Source organism: Odontesthes bonariensis, chromosome 4, assembly GCF_027942865.1.
Source record: "Odontesthes bonariensis isolate fOdoBon6 chromosome 4, fOdoBon6.hap1, whole genome shotgun sequence".
Lineage (NCBI taxonomy): Eukaryota > Metazoa > Chordata > Actinopteri > Atheriniformes > Atherinopsidae > Odontesthes > Odontesthes bonariensis.
The window spans coordinates 1,614,463-1,641,038 of record NC_134509.1 but is presented as its reverse complement, the minus strand read 5'-3'; the positions used below and the strand labels follow the sequence as shown (position 1 = coordinate 1,641,038).

At 44.4% G+C, this 26,576-nt stretch overlaps 2 protein-coding genes across 2 annotated transcripts; both read left to right on the top strand.

Moving 5' to 3' along the window:
- On the top strand, positions 1 to 13,579 carry LOC142378201 (NLR family CARD domain-containing protein 3-like). The gene is made up of 6 exons (XM_075462460.1): positions 1 to 2,055; positions 2,149 to 2,322; positions 5,830 to 6,003; positions 6,115 to 6,276; positions 10,401 to 10,447; positions 10,574 to 13,579. Exons 1-6 carry the CDS (start codon positions 152 to 154, stop codon positions 11,278 to 11,280), a joined length of 3,168 nt encoding a protein of 1,055 aa, XP_075318575.1. The 5' UTR covers positions 1 to 151; the 3' UTR covers positions 11,281 to 13,579.
- LOC142378106 (NLR family CARD domain-containing protein 3-like) lies at positions 13,398 to 26,126 on the top strand. Its single transcript, XM_075462336.1, has 7 exons — positions 13,398 to 13,415; positions 19,869 to 21,763; positions 21,857 to 22,030; positions 23,979 to 24,152; positions 24,264 to 24,425; positions 25,170 to 25,216; positions 25,343 to 26,126. The coding sequence occupies exons 1-7, from the start codon at positions 13,398 to 13,400 to the stop codon at positions 25,966 to 25,968; spliced, it is 3,096 nt and encodes a 1,031-aa protein (XP_075318451.1). The 3' UTR covers positions 25,969 to 26,126.
- Positions 26,127 to 26,576: the final 450 nt, after the last annotated feature.

Sequence of the window (26,576 nt, the reverse complement as noted above, 5' to 3'; positions counted from 1 at the left end):
CCGAACCTTGGGGAACCCCAGTGGTGAGCCTACGTGGCTTCGACACAGACCCTCTCAGTGATTGGCTCTCATGGGATTTCTGACTTTGGCTTGAAATGTGTTTCCATGCTGTGTTTCCAGCTTCTAACAGGAGCTCAGTCACCTGTAACTGATGTGTTTGTTTCAGACTGAAACTTTCTTCTTTCTGTTGGAGACAGATTTAATGGTTCCAGTTCCTGAGCCGCAGCCCGTCACATTTTACCAACAGATGCTTCAGTCCAACTTCCAGGACACGTTTATGTGTGCACGGGAAGGCTGGGCGGAGGATAAACAGCGTCTGGTGGATATCTACACAGAGCTGTACATCACAGCAGGGTGGGACGTGCACATGAACACGCAGCACGAGGTCCGACAGATCGAGGGGGCGAGGAAGCCGGCAGAGCCGGAGAAAGCAGTGAGACCCAGAGACATGTTCAAACATCCTTCTGGAGAATACAGACCCGTAAAAACTGTGCTGACCAATGGAATAGCAGGAATTGGAAAAACCCTCCTGGTGCAGAAGTTTGTGTTGGACTGGGCCGAACACAGATCCAATCAGGATGTGCACCTCATCTTCCCCTTCACCTTCCGTCAGCTGAACCCTCTGCAGGGAGGAGAGTTCAGTTTGGCACAACTCATTCATGAATGCATCCCAGAAACCGTGGACATCAGAGAGGAGGCTCTGAACCACATCTTCACCGCTCTGCAGTCATCGGGAAACAGCAACTACGACAAGAGCAAATTCAAGCTGCTGTTTGTGTTGGACGGACTGGATGAGAGCCGCCTTCATCTGGACCTTCATGCTGAAGACGTCGGCCCTGTGGACGTAACGAAGCCGACTGCAGCCGGCGTGCTGCTGAGGAGGCTCATCAGCGGGAAACTGTTACGCTCCGCTCGCCTCTGGATAACCACACGACCCGCGGCGGCCAATCAGATCCCTCGAAGGTTGGTCAGCTGCGTGACGGAGGTCAGAGGGTTCACCGACTCTCAGAAGGAGGAGTACTTCAGGAAGAGGTTCAGAGACGAGGAGCAGGCCAGCAGGATCATCTCCCACATCCAGACATCCCGAAGCCTCCACATCATGTGCCACATCCCGGTCTTCTGCTGGATCACTGCTACAGTTCTGGAGGATGTGTTGGACACCAGAGAGGGAGCAGAGCTGCCCAGCACCCTGACTGAGATGTACATCCACTTCCTGGTGGTTCAGGCCAAAGTGAAGAAGCATGATGGAGGAGCTGCGACAGATCCACACTGGAGTCCAGAGAGCAGGGAGATGATTGAGTCTCTGGGAAAACTGGCTTTTGAGCAGCTGCAGAAAGGAAAGCTGATCTTCTATGAATCAGACCTGACAGAGTGTGGCATCGATATCTCAGCAGCCTCAGTGTACTCAGCAGTGTTCACACAGATCTTTAGAAAGGAGAGAGGGCTGTACCGGGAGAAGGTGTTCTGCTTCATCCATCTGAGTGTTCAGGAGTTTCTGGCTGCTCTTCATGTCCATCTGACCTTCATCAACTCTGGAATAAACCTGATGGGAGAACAACAAAAGTGGTTTAAATTATTCAAAGACAAAAAAGACCTAAAACATCTCCATCAGAGTGCTGTGCACAAGGCCTTAGAGAGTCCAAACGGACACCTGGACCTGTTCCTCCGCTTCCTCCTGGGTCTTTCCCTGCAGACCAATCAGAGGCTCCTACGAGGCCTGCTGACACAGACAGGAAGTAGCTCACAGACCAATCAGGAAACAGTCCGTTACATCAAGAAGAAGATCAGTGAGGATCTGTCTGCAGAGAGAAGCATCAATCTGTTCCACTGTCTGAATGAACTGAATGATCGTTCTCTGGTGGAGCAGATCCAACAGGCCCTGAGTTCAGGAAGTCTCTCCTCAGATGAACTGTCTCCTGCTCAGTGGTCAGCTCTGGTCTTCATCTTACTGTCATCAGGAAAAGATCTGGATGAGTTTGAGCTGAAGAAATACTCTGCTTCAGAGGAGGCTCTTCTGAGGCTGCTGCCAGTGGTCAAAGCCTCCAACAAAGCTGTGTGAGTACAGAGATAGAGGGATGTGTATGAATATCCTGCTGCTGTTTCCGTAGGAGAGAAAGTCCCAGATTTATCTCATTATTCCCTCCTCAGACTGAGCGGCTGTAACCTCTCAGAGAGAAGCTGTGCAGCTCTGTCCTCAGCTCTCAGCTCCCAGTCCTCCAGCCTGACACAGCTGGACCTGAGTAACAACAACCTGCAGGATTCAGGAGTGAAGCAGCTGTCTGATGGACTGAAGAGTCCAAACTGTGACCTGAAAGCTCTCAGGTCAGGATTCATTAACCTTTTAAACTGGGAGTTGATATAATTCTGTCTTAATTTAATGATAAAACAGCTGCCAGGTGCTTTGATCAATGAAGTAGATGAATCTGTTCTGGTTTTCTGGCTTAACTAACCTGAACAATCGATATCATGCAGCATAACAATGTTGGATGTGTAATGTAATGTGGATTATATGATGGTGTATATCTCCACTCAGTGTTTCTTCTCACCTTCATCACACACAGTGGAGCCATATAATCTGGGAGTGCAGCAGATGAGACTCAATTAAAAACAAGAGCAGCAAAACAGTGCTAGAGACTCTCACTCTGGGGTGAAATGAAACAAGTGCCCCCCAGTGGTGTGAGATAATTCCATGATCACAAAGATGATGATGTGCTGATAGACAACAGATTTTGAGACTTTGTCACTGAGAAACTGCAGTTCCAAGGTTCAAATGCTTTGCCACCATGTTGACTCCTTGTTTCCCTCACCGTGTTTCTGAGCATTTAAGAACCACCACATGGATAACAAGGTTATAAACCTGATATCAGGAGGTGATATAGATGGTCTTTCAGTCTTTATGCAGCATTAGAGCCGTTTCATTTGGATCACAGCTGTTCCTTGTCCTTTTCCTGTTATTCCCTCCTCAGGCTGAGCGGCTGTAAGCTCTCAGAGAGAAGCTGTGCAGCTCTGTCCTCAGCTCTCAGCTCCCAGTCCTCCAGCCTGACACAACTGGACCTGAGTAACAACAACCTGCAGGATTCAGGAGTGAAGCAGCTGTCTGATGGACTGAAGAGTCCAAACTGTGAGCTGAAAGCTCTCAGGTCAGGATTCTCTGCTGTTTCAGCTTCATACAGTCTCTGTGATGCAATAACATCTGTTATATTTTCAGAGATGTTTAAAATCACAAAGTAAAATATCTCCAGATCTGTGTCACTTTCCTCTGATCCAGTGTCGGAAATTAGCGAGGGCCACGGGCCATTTGGCCCCCAATTTAGCCTAAAATGCCCCCAAAAATCGTGCTCGAGGGGCCAAAATTGCCCCCAAGTTTTTGAAACAAATATTTGTACATTTTTATAATGTCACATTAAACTACAATTTTTATTTTCATTAATTTACCGTCGCGTCTCTTTATTCTCCTGATGGAATGTAAATAAACGATTATTAAGCGAGCGGCGGGAGTAGTTGGGTTTCCATCCAAGTCGTATCGAATTTAAGAGCGTGTTTTGTGAAAATGCGCAAAAAGCAAAGGTCAAAAAATACAATGTGGTGTGCATTCTGGTGACAGACTACAAAACACCACCGTTTCGCTTATGGTAAGTGACAACAGACGCTAACTTTTAAGACTTCATCACATCTTTTGTGTGGCTCGTTAGCTAAGGTGTCGAGTTGATAGCTATGGTCACCGTCTACATCCTGCAGCAACATACGGCTCTTAGGCAAACACAGAGAGCCGTGTGTTGCTGCAGGATGTAGACGGTGACCTTAGCGTTAGGCTAGCATCAGCTCGACACCATAGTTGAGTTGTGTAGTTTGGACTGTGTCACTTCGCGTGTTACTCGTGCAGAATGTGCAAAAAAACGACCTGTAATCTCGCTTTGTCGCATGCACATTATATCCTGCTCCGCTCCCGAGTTTTAGCTCTGGTTTTAGTAGTAGGCTATTCATGGGAAACGCATGAATAGCACGTAAGGTCTCTGCCAAGTCGTAATTAAAAGCAGTTCATTATTTAAGTAAAGAACATGCAATCTATAGAGTCGATTTAGAGTCGGAGGGGATGCTCAGCCCTAGGTTTTCAGCTTACTTTTATGTTTATGAGGGGCCAGGCAGCCTACCAGTATTGTTCTCATTCTCATAGAAGGCTAAAATTGTTTAAATCAAACCAATACTGATGTCAGTTTGCTTACGGCTTTCTCCTGTTTTCTGTCTGTAGCTACTACTTCCACACTTCTCTCTGTAAAATAAATGGCAAGCTTTACATTTATTTGGGTTGGCAGACGGCAAAGTAATGATGACGTCGTGCATTTAAATCTAAAAATAACTTGAAGATCTAAGTTTTTTTTGTTTGTTTTTTTTGATGGCCCCCAAACATTTTGAAAATGCCCCCACTTTTTGGACTGTGGGGGCCAAAATTGCCCCCAAAATATTTTCTTAATTTCATACCCTGCTCTGATCTAGTCTGCACACACACACACACACACACACACACACACAAACACACACATATGAACTCTGGCTGAAACATTTATTTATAACCTTTGAAATAGACATAAAAAACAACTATTTTCAGGTTAAATCAGGCGCTGCAGCTGTGAAGATGCCGTCTACAGATGCTGGCCTGATGCCCAGATGTTTGATAATCATGAGGGGAAATACTTTCCTGTTATCCTTTGAAAACAAGCTCAGTTAAGCCGGTTTAGGACATAAACTAACATGTTATGATGAAAAACCAGCTTTGATTTGTGAACAATATGAGGTAATCATTCATTTTCAGACAGCAGCATTCAAGAATCACTTCAAGCACGACTGTTTTCAGCCTCTGTGCCTCAACACCTCTGACAGGAAGCTGTAATACAGCAACAGTCAAAGGTTTGGACACACCCACTGATTCAAAATGAATGAGGAGGTCAGTCCAAACTTTGAAGTGGTCCCTACGATAAACAGAAATAAAGTTCAGTCCTTTGTTCAACTGACGAGAAGAAGACGAGTGTTGGGTGAAATAAAGATGTTCCACCTTGTGTTTCTTCTCCTGGTTGAAACCCGGCCGCCGTCCTTCTCCTTGATGTTCCTGTTGTTTGGATCCAGGTGCTGCAGAGACTCTTGTTCCTTCTCTCAGTTCAGACTGCAGTTCTGTCAGCTCATGTGGAGAATGCTGCCACCTGCTGCTGTAGTTAGGAACTGCACCTCACATCGGTGCATCTTCTCTACAGATCAGCTGCACTAAAATGACACAAAACAGTCGCAGCAAAGTAACAGATTACATGTCACACACTGACAGGAAGAGATTCACAGATGTGCAAAACACATTTCACATGTAAAAATGGATCCACAACCTTTTAGATGCCACTGCATGTGTTTTTGTTTCATGTTAAAGCATCAATCTGCACATATTAATCTGTAGTTTTACACAAGACTTTATGAATCACAAATAAAATGTTCTTCAGCATCGTGAGATATTTGTGACTGATGGGAGACATTTACAGAATCTCTCCTGTGGATTACTAATTAAAATGCTTAAAAAACTGCCACATAAAATCAAAGAATTAAACTATACTGTATATCAACAAATTCAGCAGCTCTTAAGTAGAAGCTAGAAAGATACTCTGCCCGTCCATAAAAAGTCTCTCTCTAATATGCTGTTTATCATCAAATGCAGCAAATAGGAGCTAAAAGTGAGGAAGATATCTTGGTTTCTCAGAGCAACTTAATGTGATGTTTCCAAGGATTGTCTCTAAGATGACATTAAATGTGACTAAGTTTTAACACTAATGTTATTTAATATCTTCTCCTCAGACTGAGCGGCTGTAACCTCTCACAGGGAAGCTGTGCAGCTCTGTCCTCAGCTCTCAGCTCCCAGTCCTCCAGCCTGACACAACTGGACCTGAGTAACAACGACCTGCAGGATTCAGGAGTGAAGCAGCTGTCTGATGGACTGAAGAGTCCAAACTGTGAGCTGGAAGCTCTCAGGTCAGGATTCTCTGCTGTTTCAGCTTCATACAGTCTCTGTGATGCAGTAACATCTGTTATTATGTTATTATTATCTGTTATAACAGCAGTTGTGTTGCTCTGTGTCTGCAGCCTGTCAGGCTGTCTGATCACAGAGGAAGGCTGTGCTTCTCTGGCTGAAGCTGTGACCTCCAACCCCTCCCATCTGAGAGAGCTGGACCTGAGCTACAACCATCCAGGAGACTCAGGAGGGAAGCTGCTGAGGGCTGCACTGAAGGATCCACACAAACTCAGGTATGGAGAGGCCTGCTGCAGCCTCACAGTGTCTGACAGAGGAGGAAGAGCAGGGAACATGTTCTCTGTGCTGCACTCAGCCCTGTGCTTCTGCTTCCTGCTGAGTGTTACATGAACAATCACACATGTAGGAGCCTGTTTCCTTTGCTCAGCAGAAACACTGGTTGGACAGAAACAGCAGGTGTTTGAGCTCTCCAAGGAGAACATCTGCAGGAACAACAGTGAGAAGTGTCTGTTGGTCAGAGTTGATTCAGTTTGGTCTGAGGGGTATTACTAGATGTTTGTTACCTGGATTTAAATGGGATGATTTGGTGAAGGATAGAAAGGAAATGTTCATTATACAACTGCAATAGTGCCTGTGGTTCAAAGTGGGCTGAGGATGCAGAATTAAAGACACACCCATGGGACTATGTTTTGCGTTTTAGGTTTTAGGTTACAGTTCATGTCTTAGATTTTAGTTCTGCCATGTTTTAGTTTCCCTTCACTTAGTTCATTCACTGCACCTGTTCATTCCCCACCAGCTGCACCCACTCACTAATCACTCACTCCCTATTTAGTTTCCAGTCTCCCCTGTCTTGTTGTCGGATCTTTTCGTTGTTTGTCTAACCAAGCTGTTTGTCGTACCTACCTGACCTGCCTGCCTTGTTTCCCATGTTATCCGTCAGCACCTTCCAAGTTAAAGACCTCATGACACGTGGAAAATACTGTAATATACATAAACACATTGAAAGTACACATACAAAATAGTCACTTGAAGCTGGTTTTAATCATTATGATAGAGAAATTGAGTTTGTACAGCCTTTGAAAAGTGCAATTTTTGTGATCTGCTGGCGAGCTTCCTATTAGTCCGTCACGTGACCTATGACGTACACTCCGGAACGATCCTGACACCTGTCATAGCTGCAACAAGGATTCTGACAACTCCTCCGAATCCTCCTCGGATCCTGACACATTTTTCGAAGTGGCAGAGTCCGACCCAATGCTGGAGGACAATGTGAGGGGCGTTATGCCCTATAGATACGAGCCATACCTGGATGAGTTGGAGCCACACGGTTCCACGGAAAGTTCGGATGGCGAGGCGGAAGGCGCTGTTGCTCATATGCTATAGCCTAGCTCCTGACCAGTGGACAAGTTCTGTGACAATTGTAAGATTATTTCAAGCCCCTTACCTTTATCTTAGGGGTGCGCGATCTGACGATATAAAATCGTGACTGGCAAGTTAGAGAAACCGTATAGATCGCCTTTGCCAATCAGCGCAATTATTATTATTTTTTTAATGCTGGTTCCCGCCGATGCGGCAGACGTAGGGCGTCCTTAACCTAACCGACCAATCATAGCGAACTATACGTCGTGACACTTCCTTACACGCCTCCATGTTGTGTTTGGTAAAACTTAGAAAACGCATGGACAGCCATGGCTGAAAGCCAAGCCGACGAGCTGGTGAAGAAGAGGAAATCCACCTCTGTAATTTGGAATTGGTTCGGGTTTTCTTCTACCCTAACCCACTGCTGCTGGTCCACATCAGGAATGGGAACAGCAGCAGCGGCACCATCCACAGCACATAGCGGCGCACGGGAGAAACTCACGGCCAGCAGCAGCACTCTCGGGTCGGATGAGGAAACCGCTAGCTCGTAAGCTAACTACGGTGCAAGAGAAAAGGGATGCACCGCGACCGTGACAAACATTACACAGTTGAAAAGTATTCCTTTAGGGCGCTCTGGTGATGGCAGTGCGTGACTGTGGCTGCAGTAAATGAACATGCAGCGTTGCTCATCTGTTGCTAAATGGCATCATGAGGTGGAGTCAAGTCGTCATCAGTGGTTCGTTTTTCTATTTCCGGTTGCTTCACTCTCACTGTGTCAGATGTCATTAATTAGATCATTATTTTTCATCTTGAATTGGGTTACAGTTGAATTACAATGTGTTGATTGCCAAATTCTTTCTTTTACTCCTTAGCTCTTCTGTGGTTCAGCATGCCGACTTAACTCTACTGTAATTGGTCTTTTTTTTTTTTTTGGATGGAAGATCGTGATAAAAAAAATCGAAATCGTGATTTTATGCAAAAAAATCGTGATACAACATTTTTTCCATATCGCCCACCCCTACTTTATCTGTTATATTTTAGGTCAGGGGTGGCCAACCCGCGGCTCCTCAGCCGCATGTGGCTCTTTGTCTGGTTTCATGCGGCTCTTATGATCATATCAAAATTTGTGTTTGTGGTTTTTTTTTATGTGCGTGTTCGCTTCGTTTCAGTTCAATACGACAGCGGTCTCCAACCTTTTTTGCTCCATGGATCGGTTTAATGTCAGACAATATTGTCACGGATCGGCCTTTCAGGTGTGGCGGATAAATACTACAAAATAAAATGATACAACCAACACAGACTCTGTGGTATTTAGTAAATATAATAATAAACTTGAATCCACTGTGTACTTGTATGTAACTTTATTAGCAGCATCCTGATATAACGACTCTGCCTCCTAACGCTCTCTGGTCGCTATGGTAACGCTGAAACATGTCTTCAAAATGCAGCTTTCTTTTTCTTGGGGGTCATAGCCTCTTCTTTCTCCTCACTGGGAAGAAGCTTTCCAAACACGTCTGTTTTTGACTCATTTTGCTCGGTTCGTGGGTTTAATATCAGTGCTGATGTGACCGAGACGAGAGCGAGTCAAGAACAGACGGATGGAACGGAGAGAATTCGGTCATTTTTCAAAATAATGCGGCTCTGACCGGTTGGCCACCCCTGCTTTAGGTGTTCTTTTGGGAGGTGTGAGCCAATGCCAGTGGTAGATGAGTCGGTGTCCGCTGCCGCGAACAGTCTAAAGCAGAGGTCTTCAACAGGGGGTCCGCGACCCCCAGGGGGTCCGCGGAGGTACTGCAGGGGGGTCGCGAAATCTTTGGTTGATTAGACGATTTAAAAATAAATAAATAAATAATAATATATATATATTTTTTTTTCAAACAGTTTTTTCTCACAAATTGTGTGCAAACGTGTGCCATCCACAGATGGTTTGAGGATTCATTGTCCCATCTACATGCATGTTTAAAGTTAAAATCTGTGGATTATTTGAATAGCTCAGTGTTGTATGCAACATGTTTATAAATGGCAGTGGCGCAGCCACCCTGTACCTTGCACATGTTTAAAATAAAAACATGAATATATTCACCTGTGTATTATTTGAATAGCTTAGTATTGAATGTACAATAACAGAGTAGCTATGTATATACACAGCACTAGGCCCCGTTAAATATAAAACACAATTGTATGCCATATAAATAGTAGGGGGGTCCCTGCTCCAACTCTCCATCAGTTTGGGGGTCCCTGGCCTGAAAAACGTTGAAGACCCCTGGTCTAAAGTGTGCGAGAGGAGAGAGGAGGAGGGAGCAGACGTTCCGGAGCAGACGTCATTTTGATGACGTATGCTCCAGGGACACTGGCCTGTGGATTTCAGTGGCGTGCGTTCAAATTTCGAAAATAACAGAGAACCGGGCATATTTATCACAAAAATGTATTTCAACTCGAAAATAATAGTTATTTCAGACTAAACAAAAAAAGTCTTCTCCAGGTGTCATGAGGTCTTTAAGTAATTATTCATTTATGCCATGCCAAGTTCTTTGTTTATTTTTTCACAGTTAGTTTTTTGAATCCGGCTTTGCCGCGCCTTTGGTTTGAACTTTGTTTTTGTTTGTGAAATAAAGCCAGTTTTCTTTTTGAAAAAGTCTGCATCTGTGTCCAACCTTCTCTTCACCACTCCCATCCCTGACAATTAAAGGCGTTGCAAAATGTAAATGCAGAGTCAGCATTGGAAACGTGAGAGTGTAAGGTGTGACCTTTGGAGTGTGTAGCCTCTTTCACTGACTGAGGTTAAAAGAGTGGATCAGATCTAAAAGCTTTAGGGCCGACAGAAGGTTGCAGCTCTGGCTCAGATCAGGAGCAGATGGCTGAAAGAAGCAGTTTGTTGGTGTCAGTGCTGATCAGACAGCTTTCATTCTAGTTTCCAGATGCTCCATTCCAGTGGATGTGTCCAGATGTTGGACTGTTCCTTTCTCAGTGTAGAACAGTGTGTGTGAGAGCCATGTAATGTCCATGTTTGATGCTGCTCTGACCCCCCTCCTCCTTTCAGGGTGGAGCCTGCTGGAGAACGATGGCTGACACCAGGGCTGAGGAAGTGTGAGTGTGTTCTTCATCTGATTCATGACATCCAGCCATCTTCACACTGTCACATCACTCATTGATCAAAGTCAACAGATGATGGATCAATAACTGCAGCTGGACTGTGTTTGTTCTCTCCATCAGATTCCTGCCAACTCACAATCGACACAAACACAGTGAGCAGAGACCTGAAACTGTCTGACAACAACAGGAAGGTGACATGGGTGAGAGAGGTTCAGTCATATCCTGATCATCCAGACAGGTTTGATGTCTGGTATCATCAGCTGCTGTGTAGAAATGTTCTGACTGGTCGCTGTTACTGGGAGGTCGAGTGGAGAGGAGACGTTTCTATATCAGTGAGTTACAGAGGAATCGGGAGAGGAGGAGGCAGAGACTGTGTGTTTGGATGGAATGATCAGTCCTGGAGGCTGTTCTGCTCTGATGGAGGTAAATACTCTGTCTGGCACAATGAGAGAAGAACACCCATCTCCTCCTCCTCCTCCTCCTCCTCCTCCTCCTCCTCCTCCTCCTCCTCCTCCTCCTCCTCCTCCTCCTCCTCCTCCCCCTCCTCCTCCTCCTCCTCCTCCTCCTCCTCCTCCTCCTCCTCCTCCTCCTCCTCCTCCTCCTCCTCCTCCTTCTCTTCCTCCTCCTCCTCCTCCTCCTCCTCCTCTGTCTGTAACAGAGCAGCAGTGTATGTGGACCGTCCTGCTGGCACTCTGTCCTTCTACAGAGTCTCCTCTGACACACTGATCCACCTCCACACCTTCAGCACCACATTCACTGAAGAACCTCTGCATCCTGGATTTGGGTTCTTGTCCTGGTTTCCTGGTTCCTGGTTGTCTCTGTGCTGAGTATACAGAGTGTCCTCCTGTCAGAGAATCCCTGCTGAACAGATAGTTCAGTCTGTTCATGTCTGTCTCTTTCACTCAGAAACACCTTTTCAGATTCATGGACTCAGTCAGTTTCTGTTTGAAACTCTTCTGAATGATTCCTTGGAAACTTCTTCCTCTTCCGGTCCTTTAAAGATGGAAGCTGCCATTCTTCCAGGATGTTGTTTTTCTGTGTGTTTCCAGTCAAAGCTTCACACTGAGTATCAGCAGGTTGTGTTTCTCTGCAGCTCACTTCAGCTGAGCCCATTCAGCTGATGTCAGCTGCAGTTAGTTTGCTGCACATGTGACAAACTGTGACATCAGAGAGGAATCATTGAGCTGCATCAGCCCAGATGGATTCCAACCTGCTGACAGATCTTCACTGATTCTGCTGCAATGAGCAGAAGTCTGGTGAGCAGCCGGGGTTCATCCTGATGTTTCTTCACTTTCACTTCCTGTTAGATGATGAAAGGACACCTGGACTGGAGCTGCTTTCTGATGGCAGAATGTTGCTGAATGTTGCTGTTGAACGCTCACACAGAGGACTGAAATGATCCTTTACAAACAACATTTGCATGAGCATGAGGGACTGCCCACAGAGTTTAAAGGAGGCGCTGCCACACTCCTCACTTTGGATCACCTCTTCCTCCCGGCTGGAGAGGGAGAGGAGAAGAGCCCAGCAGCATCCTTTCTTTAACTCAGAGCAGCTTTTTGTCCCCCAGCAGCCACCGTCCTGTTTCTACAGACTTTAACAGTCCACAACATCTGCTTTGGACTGAAAGTTCCTGATGTTCAGCATCAGAATCCTGCCAGTGTTTCACTGTTAGTCTGTTTGGCTCATTCTGTCTTTATTCAGACTTTCTGACATTTTCACCTGGTGAATTATTGATTAAATTATAGATTTTTCATCTCAGAAATGGGACTTTTTGCTTCATTATTCATCACAATGTTAATTTTTCATGTTTTTATCTGATTATTTTATTCATTAAACTTACTTTAAACTTAGTCATATTCATATATTGAAGATCTGTTATCCTTCATTATATATATTATAGTGCATCTATGCCTTAAAGGAAATTTTGCATAGATATAATACACAAAATACGACAATATTCACATGTTTCATAGATGCCTCTAAGGCTTTTGATCGCATCAGTCATGAGAAATTATTTTTAAAACTGTCCAACAGTGGGGTCCCTGGTTTTTTAATTAGAATCCTGGTTTATTGGTACTCACATCAGACAATGAGGGTGAAATGGGGTAATGTGACCTCTGCTCCCTTCCTTGTCACCAATGGTGTTCGACAGGGCGGAATTTTATCTCCTTTTCTTTTTAATGTTTATATGAATGATTTGTCATTGTCTCTAAATATGTGTGGAACTGGCTGTAGGGTTGGTGACATAATAGTCAATCACATTATGTATGCAGATGACTTGGTCATCCTTAGTCCATGTACTGCTGGTTTGCAACAGTTACTAAGAATATGCTCACAGTATGGAGAGGAGTGTGACATAAAATATAATGCGGATAAAAGTAAGATCATGATCATAAGAAGCAGAGAAGATAAACGATCACCGTTCCCTGCCTTCTATCTGGCTGGCACTGCACTCACTGAGTGCAGTGATATCAAATATCTTGGCCACATTATTGCTAATGACCTGTCAGATGATAGAGATATCTATAGGCAACGGCAGAAATTGTATGTACAAGCAAACATGCTGTGCCGTAAATTGTGAATTGTAAATTGTAAACAAATTGTAAATGTGCTCTGTGACAGTCAAGATCTCACTCTTCAAAGCGTACTGCACACCAATGTACACTGCACACTTGTGGTGCCACTACAAACAAGGCAGCCTTAGGAAACTTATGGTGGCTTACAATGACAGCATGAGGATGCTGCTGAAAATCCCAAGAAGGTCCAGCGCAAGTCACATGTTTGTCAGTGCTGGGGTACCTACTTGCGCAGCTGTGCTGCGTAAATTGATATATGGATTTATGTGCAGGGTGTCTGAGTCACATAACAATGTAATTGCTGTGTTGGCTAGCCCTGGACGTAGCTCTGTAAGACTGCAGTCAAGTTTATGGAGTCAGTGGCGAACATGCCTGTATGTGAGATAGTGAGCTATGCGATATCTCTGTGTTTTATTTTCTTTCTTTTTTATTGTTCTTTTGTTTTTAACTATTTTTGATGTTTTGTGATGTTTGATGTGATGTTTTTTTTTTATGTGTGATATGGATCCCCCTGGGTCTGAAATAAAGAATTGAATTGAATTGAATTGAATTGAATTGAATATCAACCGTTCTGTTATTAGCTATATTTTTAAATGCTTCCTTTTAGAGGAAAGTTTATCCATGTTTGTTAGCTTTTATTAGTTTACTCAAATTATCTCATTAACGCTTCACTAAGAGGAAAACTTAGTTATATTCAAATGGTTTATTAAGACCTATTATCACTGTATAAACCTTAATATTTCCTCTCAGATGAAAGTTTTTTACCCAAGTCCCCTTTGATTTATGGACCATTGAACGGCTTCTTAAATGCTCCCTCTTAGGGCGTATTCAGACCAGGAAAGTCCGATAGTTCACTTGCTTTGGTCCGAACCTTTTTTTTTCATTTTGGTGCGGTTCGCTTTCAGACTGTACATTTCAGTAAACGGACCAAAATATGTCAACAAAGCCACGCGCCCTGAAGTCGTTCGGTTATTGGTCAGAATAAACACGCGCAACACAAAGTGCTAAGTTCAAAAGTGAATGTAGTCATGGACGCTTTCCGTGCCGTTATTGCTTTTAATATAATCAAAACTACATGTTTTTTCAACGTTTTGCTATTTTCACAACTGTGTAATTACTATGCTGCTGTACAAGTAATTTATCAACAACGACGACAAAGAGCAAGGCGGCCCACGTTTGTCCCCTACTAATTTTCGGTCTAGAAATATTATTTTCGGTCTTTCGTTAGCTTTACCACAGCCGGTCTAGTAATTAGAAGAACGACGCTCTGTTCTGTAGCGGCAGACAAACGACGGATGCTCCTGAGGTACAAAGCGCAAAAAGTCTGGGATTAGGTCCGGTCTGCTTTCACACCTCCAAAAGATCCGCACCAAATTAATGTTTTTATTTACCTGTATTTCTGTGTTGTAGTTTTTATATCTTTATATAAAGCACATTGAGTTTCTGTGTTGTATGTGTTTTATGTCTTTATGTAAAGCACATTGAGTTGCCTGTGGTATGAAATGCGCTATATAAATAAAGATTGATTGATTAAAGTTCAAAGTTGGTGAAATTCAGATCTCAGATCTTTTCTCTCATTTTTACTCTTTATCTCAGTCGTGTTTTTTACTTTTTATTGGAAAATATTGAGTATTTATCTCAATATATTTAGGTATTAGATTTTTATCTTAGAATATTTGACATTTTTTGCTTTTATTATAAAAATCTGAGTTTTGAGGCAACAGTAAGAATGGATATTTCATGTTGGACAAACAGGACATCAGCAGGTCGACTGATGTTTCTGTAAAATCACTGATACGTTCACTAACTAAACTATATCATAATTCACACATGAATTCAGGACGCTGCTTTTACACAATGTATTTTTCCCAGAAAACATCCTGGTGGAACCTGGACTGCTTGTGTGGGGTCCCGTCAGGTCAGTAGGTCCTTCAGTGTGGCCCAGGATGGATTTGTGTTCACACTGTTCTGAGAATGTGGACACAAGTGTCACAGAGCACCTCTGAATGTGGTCTGAGGAATCGGATCTGAATGCGTTCACACCTGTATTTAGTGCTGTTCACCTGTGATCGGATCAGCCGGGACTCATGTCAGCAGCAGGTGTGAACAGCCTCTGTGTTCATTAAAGCCACATCGTGCAGTTTGTGGTTTCACCACCAGAGGGCGACAGACAACATGCATTTAAGGGGAAGTTCGGTTTTTTTAAAGCTGGACCTTATTTCTGGCATGAAATACGTTCATCTACTCACCGATAACAGTTTGGTGAAAGTCGGCGTCCTTCGGAGGAATGAATGAATGAACGCGGTGAGTCATTGGTCTTAAAGTATTGGTGAAATAAAGACAGTCTATGCCTTATTTAGAGGCTGTATTGTCTCTGCCCTGTTCTCTCCCGTTATATGGATATACGCGGATCTCAGTGATCTAAATAGCATCCTGCTATTGGTGAATAGATGAATGTATTTTATGCCAGAAATAAGGTCCAGGTTTAAAAAACTTCCCCTTTAACATTACATCGTAAAATGAATGTATTTCAGCCCCAAACGTGATGTTTTCTAAACCTAACCGAGAGATTACATGTGTACATGTGTAAGGTGAGGTGACTCTCTTACACATGTGCTGACGTCTTTGAATGGCTCTCAGTCTGAGCCCTTTCCAGAGACCAGTTTGCCATGGGAGACTCTATCAGGGACTAAGACCCTGGACAACACAGCTTGTAGGGTTATGTGGATACACAAACCGTTCCACGACATTAAGGTAACGATTCTACGGAGGGGATGCATTATGGGATACATTTCCTACACTGTAATGGAATGCAATGTGAAGCACCTTAAAACTCTCGGTAGCTCAGGTGTAAAATAATAATTGTTAAAGTATAATGAAGTGACATAAAGCAATAACACAATTTATCAAATTAATCTGAAAAGATGGTGTTTATTCACTGAGAAGTATGAACATCTGTAGCGCATCAGGTAGAATAATAGTGAACAGTATTTAACTTTCCATCCATGTTTTCCTGGTTGAAAATGATCAACTGTCCTGGGGTCCGTTTCACAAAGCAGGTTCAGCAAACTCTGAGTCTGTTCCTGAACTCTGAGTTGATCTACTCTGAGATAGAAAACTCTGAGTTTTCGGTTCCAGAAACGCTGATTTGAGGGAGTTTAATCAACTCTGAGTAGGTTCACCTTGAGTTTAGCGCGTGCACCACAACTTTAAAAAGCCAGCATCAATGGAGCCCTGATTCGACGAGTCACCATGGCAACGGGGAAGAGGAGGGGCTACGTTTTTCACCAACCTCGAATTGGAAATCTTAATGCGCTCATACGGCGAGTTTCAACAGGTTTTTAGAAATAAGTACAACACAAAAGTATAAGTTTAAATGTAGTCCTTTGCAATCACAATAATATTACAGGGAAACTGCTTGAATGGTAGCCCATTCATTTATTTCATTTAGGTGCAATCCCACGGGGGAGAAGCGCACTCTGCAGCAGTTTAAGATGAAATATAAAAACATTGTTCAAACAGGTGAGACCTCGGCATGGAGGTTCCTCATTTTGATCATGTTTTACACTAAAGTAAATATGAAAAGGATAGTTCACTGTGCAGTTATTTTATCCCCAACATAATGCTGTTTTCACACACATAAATGTCTTCTCATCTGTATCATGTTCTGTTAAATAATTAAGCCTATTTAAACTAACACAGACTTCTACTGAGCCAACAGAAAGAAGGCAGAAGCCCGTAAAACAGGTGGTGCCCAGCACCGCCACCTCTAACGGGAGGGCAGTGGCTGAGGGAATCCACCCCCAAGACACGAGTGCCTTTATAAAATATATAATAGGCCTATATATGTCTTTTTTAAGCCTATTCATACAATATTTATTTGTCTTTTATGTCTTTTTTTCTTTTGTCCCAACACATTCTGATGGTGCCGCTCAAAAAGATAATTTTCTGTAAATGCTAAAACATCTATGATAACCATCTCCAGACGAATATTTATTTCTCTGCGCAGTAATGCTGCTCCTTCATCCACGGGATCGTTGTCTAAAGGACATGTTGGTGAAAAAAGTCGCCTCCTGCTGTGCCTGATGGACTTCTAGAAGTAGAAGAACTCGCTCTGCTGACTGAATGAATGAGGAAATCAGATGGCGTGTGTGGCTGAAAGAGGGCGGAGACAGAAAGAAACTCAAGGTTTCTTGAATAAAACCTGGTCCCGACCAGGTTAGGTTCAGAGAGTCTGTTACTACGGTAACTGACCGAGAGCTTAAGTTACCTCTCTTTGTGAAACAGGCTAGAGTTACCCCTCTTTCTCGGGGTTGAGTTACCTCCCTTTGTGAAACGGAAAACTCAGAGTTTCCCTCATTTCAGGGTTAATAAACTCAGAGTTTCCTTCATTTCAGGGTTAACCTACTCAGAGTTTTCACTAAACCTGCTACGTGAAACGGACCTCTGTTCCCATCTATGTTGCAATGCACTGCTGCACTGACAGTGATTCTGTGGGTGCAGGAGGGATCATCGCCAATAATTCACCCACACAACCAGCTTGTCCTCCATTTTTGCCTTGACGTGCACTTGGTTTATGTTAGGAAATGTCTGGAGTAGCCTGTTTTCTGAGTGTTTGAACAGGGTTATGGTTGCTAATGTGTTTGTAGCAAAGAATCTGTGATTTCATGCGTTTGGATGTGTGTTTCAGAAGGAAGCTCCACCTGTGCAGCAGCAGGTGAATGTAGGGTTTGCAGTAAAGTTTGGTGTCGAGGATCTTCTGCAGTTGCTCAAAATTGTTTGATGTATTTATTTTTTTTCACTTGGAGTGTTTTTAGTGGGATTATCTTCTTGTTTTTCTTGGTTTGTGTTGTTCTTATGGTTGGTTGTTTGTGGAAAAGTTGTTGTGGTTTTTCTGAGGAAAGGCCTTGAGTTGCTTCCCTTACTGAGAGCTTTGCGTTGGGTGTGTGACTTACAACTCCAAATGTTTTACACCAAACTGTTACAAGTTGTTTTGTTATAGGGTTTGGAGACATGTGATCCTCCCCATCTACACTGAGTGTTAGAATGAATTGATAGGGACATCACATCACATCACATCACATCACATTACATTACGGTCATTCTGCAGACGCTTTTATCCAAAGCGACTTACAATAAGTGTGTTCCACATCGGTAGGCAAAAGAACTTCAGGTCACAAGAAATCATAAGTGCACTGAAAAAAATCAAAGTCTTACCAAGTATATTTGTCTCATTAGCTTAAAAACCTCTTTAAATGTCAAAAAAAGCTTGTTACCTCCGCCAAGGAGGTTATGTGATCGCCCGAGTTTGTCTGTTGGTCTGGATGTTCGTCTGTTCGCTGCAATCTTGCGACCTGCCACAAGGTGGCTTGGCTTGGTTGTTTCGTTGTCGTTGAGGGAGGGGTAAGGAGGGGGTGCGCAGAGGGAAAGCTTACACTAACTGCGCAGGGGGGAAGGTAAACCCAAATGAAAGCCGTCTTTAGGCTGAGTTATACTTCTTTTAACTGCCCTTGCACGTATGTTAATGGCTCGAGACGTTTATGCTTCATTTTGCTTTGTCGGCGCTTGCGTGTGCTGCGTGGCGATTCACCGCCAGGACAGTAGGTGGAGTAGCGGGTTTTTTCAATGACAAGCCTACTATGATGAAAGCAAATTCACCGCCAGGACCTCTTCGACTGGATTCATGCTTCTACTTCTTGTAAATAGCCGGTATTTTGTCAGATTTTCAATACCTTGGGGGTCTAAACGACTACTTTCTCGCCTGAAAATGTTTCAAATGTTGCTAAAGTTATATATTTACAGAGTTTATAGCTTAAGGGAAATCAGCTTTTCAGGCCGGCTGATTTGGGCTCGGACAGGAGTGAAGTGCACTGTGTGTAAACGCTCTGCATACTGTCAGATTGATGAGTATGCCGTTTTCAAGTAGTAGGCGGTTTCGAACACAGCCAGTGGCTTGTGCTTGCGTCTTGCGTGAAGTTTAGAAAATTGAGGTGACACACGCAAGCACGCAAGGGGGGGCTTGCAACCGCGCAAGGGCTTGCGTTTCTTCTTGCACCTTGCGTTACCAACTATAAACCAGGCTTCAAAAGAAGTATAACTCAGCCTTTACTTTGTAAACCTTTTCAATCGGAACACGAGCCAGCTGAATCTATGCACATGTTTAAGCAGGCGCATCGCTTTCTCTCGGACGTGGTGGATTACGACGTTAATCGTTTCAGACCATTCACTACAATATATGGGTGGATTAAAAAAATGCGCTTATAAAACAAAGCTTCATTGGCGGAGGTCTGCACTCTCTGAGTGCATTTCTAGTTTCATATGATATGTGACTCAAAACAATTTGTTTTCAAGACTTTTTCATTTAACAAGATATTCAAGATGTATTGTATTAAAACAAGTCCCTATATCTGGCTGAAATGGTGCTTGTTAGGCAGTTGTGTCTTATATCAAGTGTAATGAGATATTTTGACTAGAAATTAGACAAATGTACTTGGTAAGACTTTGATTTTTTTCCAGTGAGAAAGACAGTTTACAGAATCTACACACTGGAAAAAATCTAAAGTCACTAAAAAATCTAACTCAGAGAGTTAGTAGGAGTAGTATGAGTAGTAGGAGAAGTGTGCGGTTTGGAACACAGGCGATGTGTCGAGGGAGAAAAGAAGAGGACCCAGGACCGAACCTTGGGGAACCCCAGTGGTGAGCCTACGTGGCTTCGACACAGACCCTCTCAGTGATTGGCTCTCATGGGATTTCTGACTTTGGCTTGAAATGTGTTTCCATGCTGTGTTTCCAGCTTCTAACAGGAGCTCAGTCACCTGTAACTGATGTGTTTGTTTCAGACTGAAACTTTCTTCTTTCTGTTGGAGACAGATTTAATGGTTACAGTTCCTGAGCCGCAGCCCGCCACACTTTACCAACAGATGCTTCAGTCCAACTTCCAGGACACGTTCATGTGTGCACGGGAAGGCTGGGCGGAGGATAAACAGCGTCTGGTGGATATCTACACAGAGCTGTACATCACAGCAGGGTGCGACGTGCACATGAACACGCAGCACGAGGTCCGACAGATCGAGGGGGCGAGGAAGCCGGCAGAGCCGGAGAAAGCAGTGAGACCCAGAGACATGTTCAAACATCCTCCTGGAGAATACAGACCCGTAAAAACTGTGCTGACCAATGGAATAGCAGGAATTGGAAAAACCCTCCTGGTGCAGAAGTTTGTGTTGGACTGGGCCGAACACAGATCCAATCAGGATGTGCACCTCATCTTCCCCTTCACCTTCCGTCAGCTGAACCCTCTGCAGGGAGGAGAGTTCAGTTTGGCACAACTCATTCATGAATGCATCCCAGAAACCGTGGACATCAGAGAGGAGGCTCTGAACCACATCTTCACCGCTCTGCAGTCATCGGGAAACAGCAACTACGACAAGAGCAAATTCAAGCTGCTGTTTGTGTTGGACGGACTGGATGAGAGCCGCCTTCATCTGGACCTTCACGCTGAAGACGTCGGCTCTGTGGACGTAACGAAGCCGACTGCAGCCGGCGTGCTGCTGAGGAAGCTCATCAGCGGGAAACTGTTACGCTCCGCTCGCCTCTGGATAACCACACGACCCGCGGCGGCCAATCAGATCCCTCGAGAGTTCGTCTGCTGCGTGACGGAGGTCAGAGGGTTCACCGACCCTCAGAAGGAGGAGTACTTCAGGAAGAGGTTCAGAGACGAGGAGCAGGCCAGCAGGATCATCTCCCACATCCAGACGTCCCGAAGCCTCCACATCATGTGCCACATCCCGGTCTTCTGCTGGATCACTGCTACAGTTCTGGAGGATGTGTTGGACACCAGAGAGGGAGCAGAGCTGCCCAGCACCCTGACTGAGATGTACATCCACTTCCTGGTGGTTCAGGCCAAAGTGAAGAAGCTCAAGCATGATGGAGGAGCTGCGACAGATCCACACTGGAGTCCAGAGAGCAGGGAGATGATTGAGTCTCTTGGAAAACTGGCTTTTGAGCAGCTGCAGAAAGGAAACCTGATCTTCTATGAGTCAGACCTGACAGAGTGTGGCATCGATATCTCAGCAGCCTCAGTGTACTCAGCAGTGTTCACACAGATCTTTAGAAAGGAGAGAGGGCTGTACCGGGAGAAGGTGTTCTGCTTCATCCATCTGAGTGTTCAGGAGTTTCTGGCTGCTCTTCATGTCCATCTGACCTTCATCAACTCTGGACTCAACCTGATGGAGGAACAACCAAAGTGGTTTAAATTATTCAAAGACAAAAAAGACCTAAAACATCTCCACCAGAGTGCTGTGATTAAGGCCTTAGAGAGTCCAAACGGACACCTGGACCTGTTCCTCCGCTTCCTCCTGGGTCTTTCCCTGCAGACCAATCAGAGGCTCCTACGAGGCCTGCTGACACAGACAGGAAGTAGCTCACAGACCAATCAGGAAACAGTCTGTTACATCAAGAAGAAGATCAGTGAGGATCTGTCTGCAGAGAGAAGCATCAATCTGTTCCACTGTCTGAATGAACTGAAGGATCGTTCTCTGGTGGAGCAGATCCAACAGGCCCTGAGTTCAGGAAGTCTCTCCACAGATAAACTGTCTCCTGCTCAGTGGTCAGCTCTGGTCTTCATCTTACTGTCATCAGGAAAACATCTGGATGTGTTTGACCTGAATAAATACTCTGCTTCAGAGGAGGCTCTTCTGAGGCTGCTGCCAGTGGTCAAAGCCTCCAACAAAGCTGTGTGAGTACAGATATAGAGGGATGTGTATGAATATCCTGCTGCTGTTTCTATAGGAGAGAGAGTCCCAGATTTATCTCATTATTCCCTCCTCAGACTGAGCGGCTGTAACCTCTCAGAGAGAAGCTGTGCAGCTCTGTCCTCAGCTCTCAGCTCCCAGTCCTCCAGCCTGACACAACTGGACCTGAGTAACAACGACCTGCAGGATTCAGGAGTGAAGCAGCTGTCTGATGGACTGAAGAGTCCAAACTGTGACCTGAAAGCTTTCAGGTCAGGATTCTCTGCTGTTTCAGCTTCATACAGTCTCTGTGATGCAATAACATCTGTTACTTTTTCAGAGATGTTTAAAATCACAAAGTAAAATATCTCCAGATCTGTGTCACTTTCCTCTGATCCAGTCTGCACGCACGCACGCACGCACGCACACACACATATGAACTCTGGCTGAAACATTTATTTATAACCTTTGAAATAGACATAAAAAAACAACTATTTTCAGGTTAAATCAGGCGCTGCAGCTGTGAAGATGCCGTCTACAGATGCTGGCCTGATGCCCAGATGTTTGATAATCATGAGGGGAAATAATTTCCTGTTATCCTTTGAAAACAAGCTCAGTTAAGCCAGTTTAGGACATAAACTAACATGTTATGATGAAAAACCAGCTTTGATTTGTGAACAATATGAGGTAATCATTCATTTTCAGACAGCAGCATTCAAGAATCACTTCAAGCACGACTGTTTTCAGCCTCTGTGCCTCAACACCTCTGACAGGAAGCTGTAATACAGCAACAGTCAAAGGTTTGGACACACCCACTGATTCAAAATTAATGAGGAGGTCAGTCCAAACTCTGAAGTGGTCCCTACGATAAACAGAAATAAAGTTCAGTCCTTTGTTCAACTGACAAGAAGAAGACGAGTGTTGGGTGAAATAAAGATGTTCCACCTTGTGTTTCTTCTCCTGGTTGAAACCCGGCCGCCGTCCTTCTCCTTGATGTTCCTGTTGTTTGGATCCAGGTGCTGCAGAGACTCTTGTTCCTTCTCTCAGTTCAGACTGCAGTTCTGTCAGCTCATGTGGGGAATGCTGCCACCTGCTGCTGTAGTTAGGAACTGCACCTCACATAGGCGCATCTTCTCTACAGATCAGCTGCACTAAAATGACACAAAACAGTCGCAGCAAAGTAACAGATTACATGTCACACACTGACAGGAAGAGATTCACAGATGTGTAAAACACATTTCACATGTAAAAATGGATCCACAACCTTTTACATGCCACTCTGCATGTGTTTTTGTTTCATGTTAAAGCATCAATCTGCACATATTACTCTGTAGTTTTACACAAGCCTTTATGAATCACAAATAAAATGTTCTTCAGCATCGTGAGATATTTGTGACTGATGGGAGACATTTACAGAATCTCTCCTGTGGATTACTAATTAAAATGCTTTAAAACACTTCCATTTAAAATCAAAGAATTAAACTATACTGTATATCAACAAATTCAGCAGCTCTTAAGTAGAAGCTAGAAAGATACTCTGCCCGTCCATAAAAAGTCTCTGTCTCATATGCTGTTTATCATCAAATGCAGCAAATAGGAGCTAAAAGTGAGGAAGATATCTTGGTTTCTCAGAGCAACTTAATGTGATGTTTCCAAGGATTGTCTCCAAGATGACATTAACTCATTGGCTGCCAGCCATTTTCAGTGCAGAGAGACCCATACTGCCAAGTGTTTAACAGTATTTTGACTGATTTTCCAAGACCCACAGAAAAGTGTGTCTTATGACTATGTACACACCGAAATTACCAAACGAAAGAGTAGACTCTCTTCTTTCATCAGGAAAAAAAAGTTTGTTTCTACCATTTTCAGTCCTTTAGTAATAGACGGTAGAACATAGGTTGGTTTCACCAAAAACAGCTGTTTGACCAAAAAAACGGAGAAAACAAGCTTTTTTTTTTTTTTGCAAAGTGGCACTGCTGCCACCTTGCGGGTAATTTTGCCAGTATATTCTCTGTTTAGTGTTTACAAGCCTAAGATTTAGTGACAAACTCTGCTAGATTGTCCCCCAGCCCGCTCCGTTAAAAAACGCAATTGACGTCTATAGACGTCTTTGGCAGTCAACGTTTTTTTTTTAAATTGACGTCTATAGACTTCAATGGCACCGAAAGAGTTAAATGTGACTAAGTTTTAACACTAATGTTATTAATATCTTCTCCTCAGACTGAGCGGCTGTAACCTCTCAGAGAGAAGCTGTGCAGCTCTGTCCTCAGCTCTCAGCTCCCAGTCCTCCAGCCTGACACAACTGGACCTGAGTAACAACAACCTGCAGGATTCAGGAGTGAAGCAGCTGTCTGATGGACTGAAGAGTCCAAACTGTGAGCTGGAAGCTCTCAGGTCAGGATTCTCTGCTGTTTCAGCTTCATACAGTCTCTGTGATGCAGTAACATCTGTTATTATGTTATTATTATCTGTTATAACAGCAGTTGTGTTGCTCTGTGTCTGCAGCCTGTCAGGCTGTCTGATCACAGAGGAAGGCTGTGCTTCTCTGGCTGAAGCTGTGACCTCCAACCCCTCCCATCTGAGAGAGCTGGACCTGAGCTACAACCATCCAGGAGCCTCAGGAGGGAAGCTGCTGAGGGCTGCACTGAAGGATCCACACACACTCAGGTATGGAGAGGCCTGCTGCAGCCTCACAGTGTCTGACAGAGGAGGAAGAGCAGGGAACATGTTCTCTGTGCTGCACTCAGCCCTGTGCTTCTGCTTCCTGCTGAGTGTTACATGAACAATCACACATGTAGGAGCCTGTTTCCTTTGCTCAGCAGAAACACTGGTTGGACAGAAACAGCAGGTGTTTGAGCTCTCCAAGGAGAACATCTGCAGGAACAACAGTGAGAAGTGTCTGTTGGTCAGAGTTGATTCAGTTTGGTCTGAGGGGTATTACTAGATGTTTGTTACCTGGATTTAAATGGGATGATTTTGTGAAGGATAGAAAGGAAATGTTCATTATACAACTGCAATAGTGCCTGTGGTTCAAAGTGGGCTGAGGACGCAGAATTAAAGGCGTTGCAAAATGTAAATGCAGAGTCAGCATTGGAAATGTGAGAGTGTAAGGTGTGACCTTTGGAGTGTGTAGCCTCTTTCACTGACTGAGGTTAAAAGAGTGGATCAGATGTAAAAGCTTTAGGGCCGACAGAAGGTTGCAGCTCTGGCTCAGATCAGGAGCAGATGGCTGAAAGAAGCAGTTTGTTGGTGTCAGTGCTGATCAGACAGCTTTCATTCTAGTTTCCAGATGCTCCATTCCAGTGGATGTGTCCAGATGTTGGACTGTTCCTTTCTCAGTGTAGAACAGTGTGTGTGAGAGCCATGTAATGTCCATGTTTGATGCTGCTCTGACCCCCCTCCTCCTTTCAGGGTGGAGCCTGCTGGAGAACGATGGCTGACACCAGGGCTGAGGAAGTGTGAGTGTGTTCTTCATCTGATTCATGACATCCAGCCATCTTCACACTGTCACATCACTCATTGATCACAGTGAACAAATGATGGATCAATAACTGCAGCTGGACTGTGTTTGTTCTCTCCATCAGATTCCTGCCGACTCACAATCGACACAAACACAGTGAGCAGGAGACTGAAACTGTCTGACAACAACAGGAAGGTGTCATGGGTGGAGGAGTTTCAGTCATATCCTGATCATCCAGACAGGTTTGATGGCTGGCCTCACCTGCTGTGTAGAAATGTTCTGACTGGTCGCTGTTACTGGGAGGTCGAGTGGAGACGAGGAGTTGAATTATCAGTGAGTTACAGAGGAATCAGCAGGAGAGGAGGAGGCAGAGACTGTTTGTTTGGATGTAATGATCAGTCCTGGAGTCTGAGGTGCTCTGGGGATGATTACTATGGAGGTTACTCTATCAGGCACAATAACAGAGAAACATCCATCTCCCCCTCCTCCTCCTCCTCCTCCTCCTCCTCCTCCTCCTCCTCCTCCTCCTCCTCCTCCTCCTCCTCCTCCTCCTCCTCCTCCTCCTCCTCCTCCTCTGTCTGTAACAGAGCAGCAGTGTATGTGGACCGTCCTGCTGGCACTCTGTCCTTCTACAGAGTCTCCTCTGACACACTGATCCACCTCCACACCTTCAGCACCACATTCACTGAAGAACCTCTGCATCCTGGGTTTACAGTCCTGACAACTGATTGCTGGTTGTCTCTGTGCTGAGTACACAGAGTGTCCTCCTGTCAGAGAATCCCTGCTGAACAGATAGTTCAGTCTGTTCATGTCTGTCTCTTTCACTCAGAAACACCTTTTCAGATTCATGGACTCAGTCAGTTTCTGTTTGAAACTCTTCTGAATGATTCCTTGGAAACTTCTTCCTCTTCCGGTCCATTAAAGGCCTACAGAAAGGTGATTTTTTGCACAAAACTGAAATGGCAGATCGATTCCTTATATACCATGGAATTGTTTTATGATTTTAAAATAATTTGAGGTCCCTGGATAGTCCTGATTAGACCCAATAAACTATCACCACTTTTGATTAGAATTTTGGCAAACCGACGACAGGTGCGTGACGTCACGAGTGCCAGCTGCTGGAACAATAAACATGTCTGATACCAGTAGTTCCAGTAGCGAAGCCAGCAGTTTGCCAGACCTGGACAGCTTCTTCACGGCAAATTTCGATGTGTGCCGCGGGACGTCGCTTGGAAATATAAAACGTTGGGTTCAGTGCAGTTTTTATTGCGAGTAGATGTAGGAAGTGCGTGTGTTGCCCTCAGCAGCAGCAGCTCACACCACCGAGGACAGAGGAAGCCGAGAGACCTGCGGTCGGA

What these genes read in the sequence shown, in the direction of transcription:
- LOC142378106 (XM_075462336.1), top strand. An exon ending in TGTGAGCTGGAAGCTCTCAG is followed by an intron (nt 24,153 to 24,263) that starts GTCAGGATTCTC and finishes CTGTGTCTGCAG; the next exon opens with CCTGTCAGGCTGTCTGATCA. An exon ending in AAGGATCCACACACACTCAG is followed by an intron (nt 24,426 to 25,169) that starts GTATGGAGAGGC and finishes TCCTCCTTTCAG; the next exon opens with GGTGGAGCCTGCTGGAGAAC.
- LOC142378201 (XM_075462460.1), top strand. Translation starts at nt 152, where the DNA reads ATGTGTTTGTTTCAGACTGAAACTTTCTTCTTTCTGTTGGAGACAGAT. An exon ending in TGTGACCTGAAAGCTCTCAG is followed by an intron (nt 2,323 to 5,829) that starts GTCAGGATTCAT and finishes TCTTCTCCTCAG; the next exon opens with ACTGAGCGGCTGTAACCTCT. An exon ending in AAGGATCCACACAAACTCAG is followed by an intron (nt 6,277 to 10,400) that starts GTATGGAGAGGC and finishes TCCTCCTTTCAG; the next exon opens with GGTGGAGCCTGCTGGAGAAC.